The 18,717-nt window shown below is 35.3% G+C and overlaps 1 protein-coding gene across 14 annotated transcripts in view; it reads right to left on the bottom strand.

Annotated features, from left to right (window-relative positions):
* Positions 1-18,717, bottom strand: part of LOC137237910 (collagen alpha chain CG42342) — a 506,444-nt gene that overhangs the window by 118,127 nt on the left and 369,600 nt on the right. For all 14 annotated transcript variants that reach the window (XM_067762266.1, XM_067762268.1, XM_067762267.1 and 11 more), the window contains 2 exons: positions 15,463-15,642; positions 11,873-11,978 (listed from right to left, as the gene is read on the bottom strand). In XM_067762266.1, coding sequence (XP_067618367.1) covers positions 11,873-11,978; positions 15,463-15,642 — 286 coding nt within the window. The remainder of the gene's footprint in view (positions 1-11,872; positions 11,979-15,462; positions 15,643-18,717) is intronic.

Here is an 18,717-nt window from a genome sequence, read left to right as displayed (position 1 = left end):
ATAAAAAGTGGGTATGATTAACATCCGATTTCACTGATTTTCAGTACCAATCTATTCTGGGTCCATAGTATATCGAATTTAGTTACGATATCTGAATATTTGATCAAGTTATCGTGTTAACGAACGGACATGGTTAAATCAATTTTTTTTTTTCGATACTGATGATTTTGATATATGGAAGTTTATATCTATCTCGATTCATTTGTACCTGTACAACCAACCGTTATGTTAGCAAAGTTAATATACTCTATGTGCAAAGTAAGCTGAGTATAAAAATGCTATCAAATTAATTTGTGGTTGCATACATACAGTCAGTGTCAAAAGAAAGTGTATACACGTGTCATATAACAATATTTTCTCTACTCGAGGGTTTTCCGGGCGATACAATGAAACGTTTTACATTTTTTTTTAAATTATATGTAATTCTGTCCAATTAAATAAAAAGCAAAAATCAAACTCTTACAACAAAAAAGGCTATGGACGAAAACCCGGAAATAGTTACTTCATATTTTTGGTGTCAAAGGAAAATCTACTTTATTGGGATTCAAGTGCTTAGAAGAAAGGAAACCGTTATAACCATTACACAGACGCCGCCTTTGTATGATTGGATAACGGACTCATACGACAAAAACATCAATTAAATTACAACAACTGCCTTTTCGCAATTCCAAAAATTAAATTTTGACAATAACGTCAGTAAAAAGTATAACAACATCCTTCCTGGAATGAGAACGAATTATTCGAACAAAAATGGTTTCATACTAAACTAAGATATAACCAAGCTACAGATACAGTTAAGGGAACGTACCCAAACTACGTGACCTATTTTCTACAACTTTTTACCCCCCCCCCCCCCCCTCGGTTACCGCTGGTAGTATAGTTTAAGACCCCCCCTCCTCCTTTAGTTTTCACGTAGTAGCTCATAAGTATGATTTTAAATCATTTTTTGCTAACTTAAAAAAATTTTATTTGATTTATATTTTTTTTTTTTATTAATTCGGCACCCGCCACGTTACGCGAAGCGTGCGTGCATACATATAATTATAAGTTAAAAATATTAAGAAGAACAAATGTATTTAAAAACATATTCCAACAACAACTTAATTTATAAAGTTGTTTCTTTTTTATTTCATTTATCTAATTCAACTTTAACGAATACGTTTCCAGCATCAAGCCACTGGGATACATCGTAGATTATGGGAGCAGTAGCATTAGGAGTTTCCTCAGACGTGATTATTTTTTCCTCGTCGACAGCCTCGATGTCTATCCGCTCCGCGCTTTGCACCACGATACATAAGATCTCTTTTGGTCTCCTGGAGAGGACCTGCAGAGGTCTCACGCGAGACACGTCGTCCACTGCATAACCGTGCATGTTTTTCTGATGATTTTTCATGGAAATTTTTGACGCGAAATAAATTCCACAAAAAATTGCAAGTCTCAAACCCTCCCTTCCCCCTGTGACCTGGTGTAATACCTAAAGAAACCCCCCCTTCCCTCAAGGGGTTACGTAATTTGGGTACGTTCTCTAAGATACAAGCAGTGAACGAATGTTGATAGATTTCCGTTTAATTGTGTGGCATGAAATTCGCTTGAGTTTCAAAGCATCATCCTGCGTGTTTTTCTGCCGAAATCAATTTGGTTCACTGACTACGGAGTTAAAGTGAATGAATGTCGATCGACTGTCTTGCATGTGTGACAAAAATTTTTAATTCTTTGAATTTCAATTTTGTTATGGCAGAAATACACTTGGAGTGCCTACCAAACACTGCCAAGGGGCGACTTCGCTTAGAAAATTTTTTTTTCTAATTGAAAAACCTTGTTCCCAAAATTTTGATGTTGATTTGCTGTCTCCGACTCCTTAAAGACGTGCAAAATAATTTGACAGGATAGTACGAGTATACAAAACTTTCCGCAGTATTTTTTGGTGGGCATAAACATAAACCAGTACAGATTCATATGATAATTTTATTTGGAGCGGCGGCGCTCAAGTGACTCAATTAAGTGTTACTTACAATAACAAATACTATTTTACCGGCAACAAATTTTCTGGAGATCCGGTGCATTTACTATGCCACTCAATACAATAAAACTAATATACACATAAATAAATAGTGGAATGTTTGTATGCAATCGATGCAGTTACGGTGTGTTGAAAATAACGCCAGGCAACATCACGGAAAACAAATAAATGCTTGAATGCATCTGTCTGGGAAGGAAATTGGTATGTTATACAGTGTGTTAAAATGATAATATAGATGGGGAAAATTTGTTAAAATGTTAAAACAAATTTATATGATTTACATTCTAGTAGTCTTGAGCATGATGCCACACAGGTGAAGTAAATATTACAAAATGGAGTCGCGTTTGACAGAACTCGCCCTTATAAATTGAAGTGTTGTTTCTTGACTTATCTGCAGCACTGATTTCTGCAGTATCATAAAAAAAATACTACATTAATGTCTCTCTGAAATATGAAGTAACATGCAGGAAAATAACGCTTGCAGGCCAAAGGCCTGTATTACCTTTTGTAGATGGGTTTATTGCCTTTCCTGAGAGGAAATGAAAATGTTTTAAAGCTTATAGATTTAACTGATGGCACACAAATAAAAACAAAAAATCAGAATTTTATTTTAAAGAGCTCTAGCTATCCCTGGAAACATTTATACAAACATGAAATACTCCCAGCCGTATGATTAAACCCGACATACATTGTTCTGAATTTCTCTATCTATCCACCTGTCTCTCCTCTGTCTAACCCTCTTCTTCTCTTGTTTCCTCTACCTGCCGCATTTTCTAGTTTACCTAATTCGGCTCATTCAATTTCGCTACGACTTTCATTCTTCCGTAAATCCTAGCGCTTTTTCTCTTACTCATACCACTCTTGGTTCTATCTAAGTATATCACTCACCATTACTTTTAATCTTATCTTTTTTCTCAATCTTCCCGTTAACCTCTTTTTGCTACTTTGTCTCAAACCATTACCCTTATTCTTACTTTCACTCTCCCCTCCTTCTTTTTATACTCAGTTGAGCAGAGCTCACATAGTATATTAACTTTGATTGGATAACGGTTGGTTGTACAGGTATAAAGGAATCGAGATAGATATAGACTTCCATATATCAACATCATCAGTATCGAAAAGAAATTTGATTGAGCCATATCCGTCCGTTCGTCCGTCCGTCCGTTAACACGATAACTTGAGTAAATTTTGAGGTATCTTCACGAAATTTGGTATGTACGTTCCTGCGCTCTCATCTCAGATAGCTGTTTAAAATGAACGATATCGGACTATAACCACGCCCACTTTTTCGATATCGAAAATTTCGGAAAATCGAAAAAGTGCGATAATTCATTACCAAAGACGGATAAAGCGATGAAACTTGGTAAGTGGGTTGAACTTATGACGCAGAATAGAAAATAAGTAAAATTTTGGACAATGGGCGTGGCATCGCCCACTTTTAAAAGAAGGTATTTAGAAGTTTTGCAAGCTGTAATTTGGCAGTCGTTGAAGATATCATGATGAAATTTGGCAGGAACGTTTCTCCTATTACTATATGTATGCTTAATAAAAATTTGCAAACTCGTAGAACCACCACGCCCACTTTTAAAAAAAATTTTTTAAAGTGGAATTTTTACAAAAAATTTAATATCTTTACAGTATATAAGTAAATTATGTCAAAATTCAACTCCAGTAATGATATGGTGCAACAAAATACAAAAATAAAAGAAAATTTCAAAATGGGCGTGGCTCCGCCCTTTTTCATTTGATTTGTTTAGGATACATTTAATGCCATAAGTCGAACAAAAATTTACCAATCCTTGTGAAATTTGGTAGGGGCTTAGATTCTAAGACGATAACTGCTTTCTGTGAAAAAGGGCGAAATCGGTTGAAGCCACACCCAGTTTTTATACACAGTCGACCGTCTGTCCTTCCGCTCGGCCGTTAACACGATATCACTATAATCGATATATCTTTACTAAACTCAGTTCACATAATTATCTGAACTCACTTTGTATTGGTATAAAAAATGGCCGAAATCCGACTATGACCACGCCCAATTTTTCGATATCGAAAATTACGAAGAATGGAAAAAATGCCATAATTCTATACCAAATACGAAAAAAGGGATGAAACATGGTAATTGGATTGGTTAATTGACGCAAAATATAACTTTAGAAAAAAACTTTGTAAAATGGGTGTGACACCTACCATATTAAGTAGAAGAAAATGCAAAAGGTTTTGCAGGGCGAAATCAAAAGCCCTTGGAATCTTGGCAGGAATACTGTTCGTGGTATGACATATATAAATAAATTAGCGGTACCCGACAGATGATGTTCTGGGTCCCCCTGGTCGACATTTTGATCGATAGCTCGAAAACGCCTTCACATATACAACTACCACCACTCCATTTTAAAACCCTCATCAACACTTTTCATTTGATACGCATATCGTACAAACAAGTTCTAGAGTCACCCCTGGTCCACCTTTATGGCGATATCTCGAAAAGGCGTCCACCTATAGAACTAAGGCCCATTCCCTTTTTAAAATACTCATTAACACCTTTCATTTGATACGCATATCGTACAAACAAATTCTAGAGTCACCCCTAGTCCATCTTTATGGCGATATCTCGAAAAGGCGTCCACCTATAGAACTAAGGCCCATTCCCTTTTTAAAATACTCATTAACACCTTTCATTTGATACGCATATCGTACAAACAAATTCTAGAGTCAGCCCTGGTCCACCTTTATGGCGATATCTCGAAAAGGTGTCCACCTATAGAACTATGGCACACTCCCTCTTAAAATACTCTTCAATACCTTCCATTTGATACACATGCCATACAAACACATTCCAGGGTTACCCTAGGTTCATTTTCCTACATGGTGATTTTCCCTTATTTTGTCTCCATAGCTCTCAACTGAGTATGTAATGTTCGGTTACACCCGAACTTAGCCTTTCTTACTTGTTCTTCTTATTTCTACTTTTCTGACTTGCCTCCAACTTTCTCTACTGTTTCCTCTTCTTTCATATTTCACTAATTTCCGCACATTGCGTTGCTAAGGTAGCGAGCACTTAGCAAAATCGTACCAACAATTTTATCTTCCTACTACTTTAGAATTCATGACCGGATTATGAAGGCGGTACAATTTTTTGTACTGATATCACCTGTCTGGTTTAATTGAGTCAAGAGCCTTGAGCATATTTTGGCTTCTCACAATTCCGTCAAATTTGGCTTCGATAATTTACCAACTTAATTAAATTTAGACCTTTTCGCAACCAAAACTTTTTGTTTTAGCTTTGTGTTAAAATCAAAATAGTTTTTTATACTAAATTTCCTAGCGCTATTGAGAAATCGAATTTAAGAAATGTAAGTACTTAAAACAAAACCAGAAAACTATTTAAATAATTTTTAGTTCTCAGTAAATAAACGTGGGCATATAAAGGGATGCTAACGGTCTCGATTTGGTAATGTGGTAATTAATTGCATGTTCATTAAAAATTTCATATGGGAAAGAAAGTACATCACAAAACATCGATTCGAGATTGCTTGTGAAACCCGGAACTGGTCTGAGTGTTAATTTGTTCCAAACGAAAATATTGGATCCACCGAAAACAGTCTGATTTCCTTCAGAAAAATGATAATTTATTCCTCTCCGTTGATTTAAATAATCATCTGCACATATTTAGTTGTGTATTGAACTTAATAGAAACTGGCCACTAGCTAAAACTTTTTTAATTTTTTGCATTGAGTTTTTATATGCGGTAGTACCGGTTTTCAAAACGGACATTCTTTTATGTCTATCTCAGCTGTCGCTTCAAAAACACGGTCTCTCAGAAAACGTTTTAAAAACGTTGTATATCAGAATCCTTTTTTTTTTTTTTTAAGAATGTCTTCCTTCAGAAATATCCTATTTCATAATTTATTAGACAACAACGCCCTATCTCAGAAGTAACCCTATGTCAGAATTTGTTTTCTCAATGCCATCTATGTAGCATAGTCCCATAGTCCAAATAAAAATTCCGGAAGAAGCGTTTTTCGGCGGGGTTCTTAGCTAGGGCGTCTTTGAAACATATCCTGAGGTAAGGTCTTCTTCAAACGAACTTTAAAATCGGTTCTTTTCAAACTGACAGCCGAGATAGGCGATTTTTTCATAGGCACTGAAATTTATAAAACAACGTATCTGGATATCACCCACCTCTACTTAGGTGCAAATAGCTGCTCGCAGAGAAAAATTGCTTTCTAAAATCAAGCATTACCGGACTTAATTTAAGCTTTTCATGTTCTTACAAAAAAAAAAAAAAAAATTACTCTGAAATTCTTGTTCTGGAATTCTCAACCTCTTTATGAAACGTTTTAAATAATAACTGTGTTTTTTTTACATCTATATACATTTACGCTTAAACTTTATATGGACTGCTAAGCGACACACTTTAAATACACCTCTGAAATTGCTACGCATAAAATTAGTACTACTAAATTTCAAAACGCATTATACTCAGATGGAACTGAAATATGTGTCTATGTTTCACCCTCTGCACTATTTCTATGTATTCTATGCGCGTCCACTATTTATCGCAACTGATTCAGCTATATGTTATACACAGAAATACAACAGAGGGTTGTGTCTCCGCTTTTCGGTACACCCTGTGATGATGAGCTAGTTGTTTAACCACTGCCGCTAGATGGATTTCCTAAGTATTATCTAAGCGAGGATAGGCGTTTTTTTCACGCGCAAACGAAACGTATACGCGTTTAAAAAAACACGGCTAATATTGCGGTTAATATTTATATAACCAAAGTGGAATAACTTTTCAATCTGAGAAATATTTTTTGGTATTTTTGGCAAGTAAGTTATTTTTTGGTATAAAACAGCTTTCTTTTTTATAAAAAAATATATGCTCCGAAAAACTCACCTTCCTCCAAACAATGATGCAAGTGCCTCAAATAAAGGCCAATAGGATTTTGAAATGAAAACAAAAAGGCCTCAACAGAGAACAAGACATTCGTGAAATGATAACGATCAATGTCAACGATGGTTAAATCTTTTTTACGAAAAATCGTAGGTTTGAGACCTGTTTAGTTCGATTTAAAAAATTCTGTATCTGGGTGTATTAACTTCCTAGCATTCCTAGTATATGAGCCGCCGTACAGGTATTGACGCCTCAACGTTGCTTCACTCCTTAAAACAGTCTATAAAAAAATAAATGCAAGGCGCGATAACCTTACGCCGACTACGAACGGCATTTGCAAGGCACATGAGTTTTCACTGAGAAGCTTTTATTGGGGGAAATACACTCAGAGTGCTTGCCAAGTCACTGCCGAGGGTCGACCACGCTTCGAAAAACTTTTTTTATAATTGAAAACACTTGTTTCCAAATTTTTTATGTTGCTTCTTCCGGGGGTTGAGCCCACGATCTTCGGTGTGTTAGGCGGAGCATACTACTACCACACCACGGCGCCTTAAAGATTCTAGAAGCAGTATAATGAAGATACGAAGACTACCGACTAAACATTTTGCTATGATCACTCACTGGGAAGGCTTTTGAAGTGCTATGTGAATGACTTTGAGGAGACATAGTAAGATATCTTATTAACGAAGCACTATACAGAGTACTCATAAGTACCTTTCTGATGGCTTAACCGCAAGCCTATGAAGCGAATCTTTATGTTGAGATACAGATCAGTAGCATTTGCTCAAGAAAATCTTAAAAGTCGAAATCTTAAATAATCGCTACAAGCCAGGTAGAAGGTAATTTCCAAAAAACGTACACTGTTATCTGTTTATTTTTTTTTTGAAAAAATATGATCGGAATGACCGAAAAATTAAGGTGCGTCCACACCAGTAACAAAACGTATTACAAACAGTTATATAACCAATTTTATATAACTTGTTAAAAATTCAACTGAAAAATGTTTTATAACACGATGTTGTGTAACTTTTTTTCTGTTTTTATAGAAGGTTACATGTTACCCAGGGGTTGTCGGTAAAGATCAAAGGAATTAGATAACTTGGTTGTATAACATGTTGCAATTGTTTTAAAACAATTGTTATACAACTTTGCTATTTCGTTACCGGTGTGGACATACCTTTATATCTGCATTTCTTGTTACCTAACTTCTGGTCATAAAATTACAGTCCCAAAACAAGTTGGCTTTTCGGAATTAGTTAGCTTTTTTAGCAATTCGTAATATTTTATGCAGGGACTTTTTCTGTCTTAAACAGAAAGGAAACAAATGCAGCCCAGTACGGCCACCTCAAAATCCATTCCCCAAAAACATATTATGGAATATTTTTCAGCTGTCAAACAACAACAATAACTGATTTTCACTATCAACCCACTGTGCACTCAGTTTTGTTCTTTTTGCATTGCTGTGTGCTGCGGTGTCATACAGCAGGCCATAAATTAAAAGAACCAACACCATTTGCTCTATTGCAACAACAACTACAGCACACTAAAATGTGTATGAGTGTGATTTTGTTATTGCACTTTTCCTGCCTTTTAATAATGTTTACAAAAGGTACTTCGTAGGCAGTCACTTTGATGCTGTTGGCATAGCAGCTAAAGATGTGCACAACCACAAAAACAAATAAAAACGACATATAGATTTAAGGTTAGATATACCTACATATATAAACAAATATATTTATATAGTAGTTGTGTACATTGACTAACAGCATGTAGCATAACAAATAGCAACAACAAAAAATACCTTTCAAAACAAATAAACAGCACGTGAATTACGTTCAATTTATCGAATGAAAAGAGGGGATATTATTAAAAGGTAAAACTCTGCTATGAGAAGAAAAAGTATTTGATTCTTGAGCTGCCAACAATAACAATAGATAGATTATAGGTATCCACAAACAATTTATTTATTTACGTGAGTTTGGTATCACTTTCTCAATAATGCTAAGTAAGAAGTTGATTTCCACATATGCGCAGGCCAATGTTACCAACAGTTGAACAATTTTCCGCTCACAACAATGTCAAAATAACCTAAGTAAAATTCATGTCCTCAGCAATTTTAACGTTACACATTTTTACTATCCTGGGTTAAGCTACGCTAATAGACTTTAAGCTGAGTAGAAATTGAACTGTCAGCTCTACAAATGGAACACAGAAAGAGCCTAGACCTCTCCCACTTGGTAAGACTAGGCACTCGAAAACTGACGTCCGCTCTGACCTACCCACCAGTCGCTTGCAATATCTTTATGTTCAGTTACCTACGCAAGATAAATGAGGCTCTATTGATGGAAGCCGGAGCCAGGTGGAAGCATCATGTTACATACCACACGGCAAAATTCACATGGCCGGAATGGAAGGAGAAGAGATCGCGAGAGCTTCTCACCCTCCATAAGAGGGATCTTTCCTTAGTTGTAGGTCTTCTCACTGGTCACGTTTGTATTGGACCGCATGCTTAAAGGATTGTCGCTCCATTTAATGATTATTGTAGAAGCTGCGGCAAAGAAGAAGAGCCTGAAACTATTAGGCGTCTACTTTGCGAATATCCAGCGCTCGGTTGAAAAAGGCAACGTTTCATGAGGTAAATACACGACGCTTAGTGAGCTTCACAAAGTCAGCGAAGTGGTTTGATTAGGAGAGTAGGAACAAATCCGTGTGGTTTCACAATGGGACTATAAAGGCCTAGGGGTGCCGTTCCGATGTGAATGGCAGCCGGTTGAACCTAACCTAACCTAACCTAACAAAGCACGACTGATTCTGAGGTACAGGGACATCTCAATTAGATATATGCGACATTCACTGACCAACTTTGTATTCGCGATGTATGACCTGTATTCTATCCTAACGCAAAGAGGAGAATGAGAGATCTTACAATATTTGATAAGGTTAGAACATAGTTCTAGAACGTAAATATAAATCACTATTCGTAGATCCGTTAGAAAGATTCCAACTCCTTCCTTCCCATATGCCTTGAGGCCATCGGTGAACATGTTGATGACATTTTGAACAGAACGGGTATATTCACTGCGTTGTTCTTTTTGAAAGCATTGCTTGACGTGCAATAATTGGTAAGAATTGCAATTCGAATTGGCTTACTCAATTCATCCCAAACCGGATTCCTTAATACGCATGCCTGTGATCACCGCTGAGTCATTTGTTGTTGTTGTTGTTGTAGCAATGCTCGCCCCACCTAATAGCCGCGACCGATCACAAATTGTCATCAATATCCTCTAACGGGAGTCCAAGGAAACTTGCCGTTTCAACAGGGGTGGACCATAAGGAAAGGGGTGTTAGAGGCGTTGGTTCCACATTACAATTAAAGAGATGGTTGGTGTCATGTGGGGACACATTGCAAGCAGGGCATACATTTTGTATGTCGGGGTTGATTCTGGATAGGTAAGAGTTTAACCTGTTACAGTATCCAGAACGAAGTTGAGCAAGAGTGACACGCGTTTCCCTGGGGAGTATGCGTTCCTCTTCTGCGAGTTCTGGATATTTTTCTTCAAGTACTGGATTCACCGGGCAATTCCCGACATAAAGGTCCGACGCCTGTCTATGGAGTTCACCAAGGACCTGCTTGTGTTTTTCCGCTTCATACGGCTGGGTTCTCAGGTGCCGTATTTCCTCAAAATGCTTACGGAGATGACTCCTTAGGCCCCTAGGCGGTGCTGGTTCGTCAATCAGATGTCTGTTGGGATGCCCAGGTTTCTGGGTATTCAACAGAAACTGTTTGGTCAGCATCTCATTTCTCTCCCTGATGGGGAGTATTCTCGCCTCATTATGCAGATGGTGTTCTGGGGACATAAGAAGACAGCCCGTGGCGATTCTGAGAGCAGTATTTTGGCAGGCCTGAGTCATTTGTCAGAGAGTTTAGTGATCGTAAAGACAATATCACCGCTTATGCAGAGCTTTGAGCTCTGTGAAGCCTTTAGCGTTGTGTAGCGGAACCCTCTCAATCTTCGGGCTAGTGTCTCATAAGTATTATATTCCGGAACAATATCCGTCAAAGGAATATCAACATCGATAAAATTGCGCAAACCCTACGGGGAGTCACCTCATCGCTAAAAGAAAAGGCAAAAGACAACCTGGTTCTCGCTTTTTTGACTTTCACTAGACTTTGACCCAAGGCGTTTCTCTTCAATTTGGGATGGTAATAAGTTCGCGCGGTCATCTTCAAACCTTGATCATACGTACTCGCTCGTGATTTCGGTACAACGTGAAAGAGAGGCCACTCAGGTACACTAAACGTGAGGACTCCTGGTGCAAGGGAGCCGTCATATAAATATAGGATTACCTAAGCTAACATTAGAAGAAGAAACAACATGAGTCTAAACATTTTACGGACAACAAATGGAATTCCAGTGAAAAATTTATCCGGATAATTTCTGAATTTTCGGTGATGCTAACGAGGAATATCGAAGGAAGTTTATTGGTGAGCTGTAGTGCAACATACGGTAACGAATGAAAGCCCAAAGCCAAAGGTTATGATGGCAACACTCTGGCCCCGAAAGTACTCTAGTCGAAAAGTAGGACTTTCTGCTACCAAATTACTGCTGCAACCAGGCCAGTGAATGCCTTTACACGAATTTAGTCCCTCTCCCTTGGGATGCGCTACATTTATCATCTTAAGGTACACGATCTAGGAGATAACGCCCCAGCACACCACCCCACCCTTGCATATTTTCGATTGCCATGAATCAACACAATACAATAAAATTTGCCATAAAAACCCCTAAAAAATATCTCTCTAAAAACCAACTGTTCTAGAGTTTCATACTTAATTTTGGCATTATCACCAAAGGCTGGCAACACTGCTCTCTATTTGTGTGTTCATAATGCTTGCTAAGTAGTTTGTATAGGCAATTGATTAGGTTACAAATGCTTTGTTGTAACATACTTACCAGGTGGTCCAGGTGGACCTGGTGGCCCTTCAATAATACCAGTGGGAAATTCGTCACCTTTAATAGTCGTGGTAAGGCCTCGATCGCCGCGGTCGCCCTTGTCACCCTACAAGGGATAATAAAAATAAACATTCACATTAAAAACAAAGGAGAAAAACAATAACATAGATAAGGAAGTTAGTATGTATGTATATAAATAAATCTTTGAAAAGGCACACACGAAGGTATTTGTAAGGTCTTAGAGGACATGCACTTAAGAAAGGAATTAAGTGTGAAATAAACAAACGTCAACATACATACATACAAAGGTACCAAAATCATATGATAAGTATTGTGACAGAGCAGATTGTGACACAGCCAAGTTAGCCAGTCAATGAAGAAGTCAGCAACGTACATCGCCAAGAGACCACACATATCACATTCTGAGTAATTTCACTATAGTCACAAATATCTGCCGCTCTGTCATACAAATGTGCCTATTATATGCGGTGTCTATTTAAAAAATGGGTACCTTGGGTTGAGTGTAGACACATAAATATCCGTTTTGATAGGATAAAAGGGGTTATTTCTATAAATGCAAATAAATAAATACAAAAATGTTAATTAAGGAAAACAAAAGTTTTTGCCGCCACCATCATTCAAACTAAAAAATGGTTATGAATCTAATGAAATCGTATGGATCCGGTCGCGGCTGTTGCATCACCGTGTACTATTAAAGGATATAGTATGTTTTAGTTTAAAGTGTTTTGTAATATTATCCTTGATAACATATTATTTAAATATTTTGAGTAACTTTTTTTTCACTAAACCTTGATTTGCGTCGGGGCTAACGAGCAATAAAAACAAAACGCCCTACCGTCCAATTCATAACAGCCATGCGTACTAGAGTCAAACCGATATCTGAGCTTTGGCTGCGGTTGTCACCTAGTAGGAAGTATTTTCAAATTCGGCTAGGTAATCGGCCAAACTCATCCATCTTATAATAGTTATCCATCTTAGTCGAGAAGTATCCTCATCACGTCAGACAGCCAGGCAGCGTGCCTAGCAGTCTTGCGCAATTACTATTAAGCTAGTGGATAAATTCAATGGAGTCCTAAATGATGTTGGAACCAGAATGCGTTTTCGGGTATCTGGAATAGGACAGGCAGACTACAAAGCCAAGCAGGGTGCTTTGGAATCATTCTATTGTCCAGAGCCCATCTGTGGACTTACAAAGGCACACACTAGGGAGAATATAAGTATGTGGGAAACAAATAAGTTCAGACGAAATTGGATTGAATGGTTAGGGCAAATGCAGGCCGAGTTGCTTATATTCCTATCAACGCGTGCATCCGACAAGCTCATTCATTTAAAAAGAGTTGACCTACGAAATTTCTCTGGGTGCTATACAGAATACAGCAGTCTACGATTTTACCTAAGTAAATCGTTCACGAGATGGTCAGGCTTGGTACCGGAACGTACCGGATCTGCATTCGGCAAAGGACCATCAACATCGATAACACTCCCCAAGGCCTTCGGGGAGTGTCCTTATCGCTACAACAACAACATTTCGCCTAGGTAAGTTAAATCTATGCGATACACAAGCCTGTCGCTTTTTTAAGCTGGCGGATGAAACGCCGCGACTGCGCCGCTCTAGCAAATCAGAAACTCTACCATCAAGGTGGCGTGACTCTTATCACTTCGTGATATGGAGTAAAAAGCCCGCAGAGGTACTTTAAAACATTAAAAGCCACCATATGGAGCTATAGGCTGAAAGGTCATGAAAAATAGATCTAAATAAAGGTTGCAGTGCAGCGAAGCTTATTTATAATAATAATATACTCGCTAGACCCATACATTTTTTTATCAAGAACTGTACTATAATTATCGGAAAGTATTTTCAGAAGAGTATAAGTGTTCGCCGATAAATCATAAAAAATATTGTTGTCTTAAAAGTTCCTCAAGAGTATGTAGGAGCCTATATATTGAGAAAACTTCTTAGAAATCGATGAAACTCTGCAATCGAATTCTAAGTAACTTCACACTAAGCTGGACGCTGTAAACATAGAACTTTCCAAACTCGATGCAACATTTGATGAAATCGATACCTGAAACATAGAACAAAGCTTAAAGCTCGGCGAAAATGCAAGTTGGTGAAAAAATGTAACGAAATTCGGAATCCTGAAATTTTTAAATAACTAGCCTATGAGTTATGGACTTAAAACCAAAATTCAGTTTAAGATAAAAAAGTAAAAAAATTGCGGGTGAGTTAGAAACTGATAACTGAGACTATAAACGGTATTATTGCTTCACGAGTTTAAATAATGGTAGGTGTGTCACGGGTCATGTTATTTGGACAATTCGTTTAAAATATGTATGTTACGTCTTGCTTACTGAAACCTAGATCAAAGTTCAGAAAACTGAGACTTGGTTTTCACATGCTCTTTTTAAAATGTAAAATTCTCTTAAGGTTCTCCTATTTTTTTTTTTTTTTTTTAATATTTTTACTAGGCGTGTGCGAATATTCGAAATTTTGAATTATTCGATGCGAATCTAATCGAAATATTCGATTCGAGATTCGAACTGAAGATACGAATAGTGCGAATTTTTCGAATAGCTCGAATAGTTCGGAATATTCGAATAAATATTTAACTAATTATATTCAATTGAATATTATTATGTAGAAATTGTATATATTGTAACGTTGTTCTATGCAAACAGAGTAACAAATGGACTTAAAAATAAGTTTCCAATAAGAAACGTTTATTAGTTTATAATTATCTTTATTGCTCGAAATATTATAAATAAATGTAAAAATCAACTTTAAACAAATAATATTTTCATTTCATTCTATTTTACCCGATTACTACAATAAAATAGTAATTTTAAGATTTAAATTCTTCAAATTGTTCGTTGGAACTATTCGATATTCGACTGGAAGATCAAATCGAGTCTAATAATTTGATTAGATTCGAATCGGACGGGACTTGTACACCCTTTTACTCGACATTTTTTTAATTCTTTAATAAACCGTAAAAAGTATAAATATCTAGAAAAACTTTTCATTGGAAATCAAAAAACTACTTCAGTTTCTTATTGACATCATAGGAAGTAAAGCAAAGACGATCTGTGTCAATAACCATTATATTTGTTTTGACTGTTTGCGGCCGTATTTTCTGCTCTATAAAACTGTATCAAAAAGTAATTTTTAACAGAAGTTGTACCTAGCAGGTTAACACGCTAAGACTTTACGATCCCCCTTTACCTGGCACAAAAACCGCACAGAATTGCACGCTAACGACATAGTGCAAATGTGCTTCGTTTGCACGCCACTACTCTAAGCTAGCAATGTGCTGTTCATAATTTTGTATCGATTTCTACAGAATTTATACGCTTTTTATAAACTGCATTTCTAAGTATGTATCTAAATATACAGATTCATATGGACTCTCATCGCTCTTAAGTGTAAAAACACTTTTTGTACAAAATTTCGTAAGATACCGTTCTCATTTATGTTCGTGTCTCTCTCCGTATGTATGTTTGTCAATATTAATGGCTTTTTTTTAACTATTGGTGAGCATTACACATACAATTTAATACTCATTACTCACCTTAGGTCCTAGTACGCCCGGCGTTCCAGGTGGTCCAATTGTGCCAGGTTCTCCAGGTGGCCCCACAGGTCCTGCTGGACCAGTTTCGCCAGGTGGACCACGTTCTCCATTCTTTCCAGGTGAGCCAGGCTCACCAGGCGGTCCCGGTGGTCCAGGTGGACCCGGTTCACCAGGTTCACCCTAATGTGAGCAAGGTGCGAAATTAAAAGAACTGAATTAGTATTAATCTTGTATATATATTTTTTTAAATTCAGTTATTATAAGAACGAAAAACGAAAAACCCACAAAACATGCACATGCAAAAGTTAAAAAAAAAAAAAACATATATAAAAAGCACACAGTTAAATTTAGTATCTTTGGAATAAAAGAAAAATAAAAAAAATATATATAAATCAACTAAAAAATCTTTAGTATCCCACTAAAATCTTTGTTAGGGTTGAGTTTTTATTCTTTCTTGTAACGTGTAGTAGCGTCACCTTCGTACATTTTATATGATTTTGAATTTCTAATGAATTTCTTTGCATATTTACGGTTTGCTATTTTATGACAGCATTATAAAATTGTCAAGTGACCAAATGGCATACAATTTTTCACACATAACTATGCATGTGGAATGTGCTGTTGATATGTAAATGCGTTTTCATTTGGGCGCTGTTCATAAAGAATGAAACCACAAACTACAAAAAATATTCCGCTAGGAAAACGTTTTAGTTTGAAGGCAATAATGTGCAATACAAGTTACATTTTTTTTTTAATTTTAAATTATTTTAAATTTTTTCATTTTATTTCAACTTTTTTATTTTAATTTACTTTGTTTTGTTTCAATTTATTTTATTTTGTTTTATTTTATTTTATTTTATTTTGTTTTATTTTATTTTATCTTATTTTATTTTATTTTATTTTATTTTATTTTATTTTATTTTATTTTAATTTATTTTATATTATTTTATTTCATTTCATTTCATTCCTTAAACAAAAAAATTTTTATATAAGAATAGAAGAAATAAAAAATTTAGACAAATTCCAAAGTTTATTGAATAGATCCCTTTTTTCAACGGCAACGTTTAGGCGCCGCACAGTGGGCTGTATTTGGCTTTCAGTGGACTTAGGGAAATGAAAAAAATATTAGTTAATAACACAAAAACTTTGATGGGGATCGATTTTAAGTCTCATCACATGACGTTTTTATATATGAGTATTTTTTCATAAAGTCTTAAACAAAAAAGTTATAGCAAATAAAAAATTTAATGTCTGGGAAAAATCACATTTTTACCGTTAACTCATTTTCCTCACAATTCGTCAAAACTTCATTAATTTATTTATATAGTCAGGGTTATATACTATGCAATGTACTCAGTTTCATGGTTCGAAAAGGTTTGCGTTTTTTCTTTTTTTCTTTTTTGTTTTTTTTTTAGTATTGCGAATCACTTTTTAATTTTGGGTAGAATTTAAAAACAAAAATATTTTTTTTGTTATTTGTTGTTTTTTTTTTGTTTTTTTTTTTTTAATTTAGTATTGCGAATCACTTTTTAGTTCTGGGTAATATTTAAAAACAAAAATATTTTTAGTTTTTTTTTTGTTTTTGTTTTTTTTGTTTTTAATGTTAGTATTGCGAATCACTTTTTAATTCTGAGTAATATTTAAAAACAAAAATATCAGATAATTCATATTATGCATTTAATTTTTTTATATTGAATTTACTTTTAACAATACAATAAAGGTTCAAATAAAAAATTTAGCTCTTCCAGTTTGTTCTTTAATTTTTTATTTTTTTTTTTGTTTATATGATGCTTACTATTCCAGCTTGTTCGTTAGTACCAAAAGATTAATTAAAAGCAAAAATTATTCTATCGGTCAAAAGCCCATGAAATCTCCAAATATACATATATGTATATGACCAAAAAAAAAAAACTAAAAAAAAAACAATTTTTATTATTTAAGTAAATCTTACGTTTCATATCTAGTATGTATATTCGTACCCAATTAAAATTGAGAAACTAAAATATTTAGTTTTCCTTAGCATAGCCGCGGTTTTTCGGTAGGAGTAGTCGAGATTTCACTTCTTCGGATATTTCCTCATGCTTACTAGTTAATTTCGATCTCCTCGATGAAATAAATGGGTCAGAAGTAGCTAACAAATTATTTAAAATGTCCTCATTTGTGGCTTTGTGGCTAATTTTTCTTGCATGGTCTCGACGATATGCTCTAAAATCTTTATTTCTGGATTCAGCGGCTTCTTCGGACAACTTTCCGATAGGAATGGAACCAAAATGCTATATTATTGAAGCTCCGTTTCTAAAATTTTATGTACATATGAAGACATGTAATACCATTCATATAGTTCGACGTAAACTCGTATGGTTTCTCTGGCGTACATGTTGAACTTTTGTACATTTATTGGACACTTTCATGTGCCCCTAATATTATAGAGAATCTTTGAATGAAATTTTCACTAACACCAGTTATAGAGGCGGTAGTTTTAATGTCAACGAAAAACGTCTAGCGGTATTTCCATCATTCGTTGTACCGTGCCCTTGCTTTACCACGTCTACTAATAAACCAGTCTGAATAGTTCAAATTATTTTAGTGAAGCCACAATTGCTGGAAATTGGAAAAAATACCTAGATATACAAATATGCTCGTTAGGGTAGGTCGAAATGAAACCCGGTTACTAAAAGTGTCATAACTTTTTTAAATTAGGTTTTACGAAAAAAATTTTATATAACAATAAATTATGTAAAAAGATCACAGAATACGAAAATGCACATTTAAAGTCCTAAGTCCCAAATTTTCAATTTCGTTCCACTGTGCGCCGCTGCTATAATCACTCAGCTATCTTAGCGGTTGTTTGTTTGTCTTCTTTATTTCTTCTTCTATCCTGTTTCTTGCCAATTAATTTTCACAGCGCTGCGACATCTGTTGCAAAAACGATTCTAATTTAAACATTTTTTCATTTAAGAAAAAGTGTGTCATAATAATAATAATGATAAAATTGTTTATTTTATTATATTTGGTTTTATATTATATTATTTTATTTTGTTTTATATGAGCAAGTGATCATGGTTTATTAACAATTGTTTTTGTTTTTATCGGCCTATTGATAAATCATTCAAGGTTCGAATCGAGCTCAAGGCCAGAACAATAATTTTTTTTTCTAATGATAATTATCATTACTATTCCAAAAACAAAATACAATTTTTCAAATTTAGAAAAATTAAAAAATAACAATAATTACCATTAAAAAAAAAATTATTG

The sequence above is a fragment of the Eurosta solidaginis genome, chromosome 1, assembly GCF_040869045.1.
Source record: "Eurosta solidaginis isolate ZX-2024a chromosome 1, ASM4086904v1, whole genome shotgun sequence".
Lineage (NCBI taxonomy): Eukaryota > Metazoa > Arthropoda > Insecta > Diptera > Tephritidae > Eurosta > Eurosta solidaginis.
This window is presented reverse-complemented; position numbering and strand designations above follow the sequence as displayed.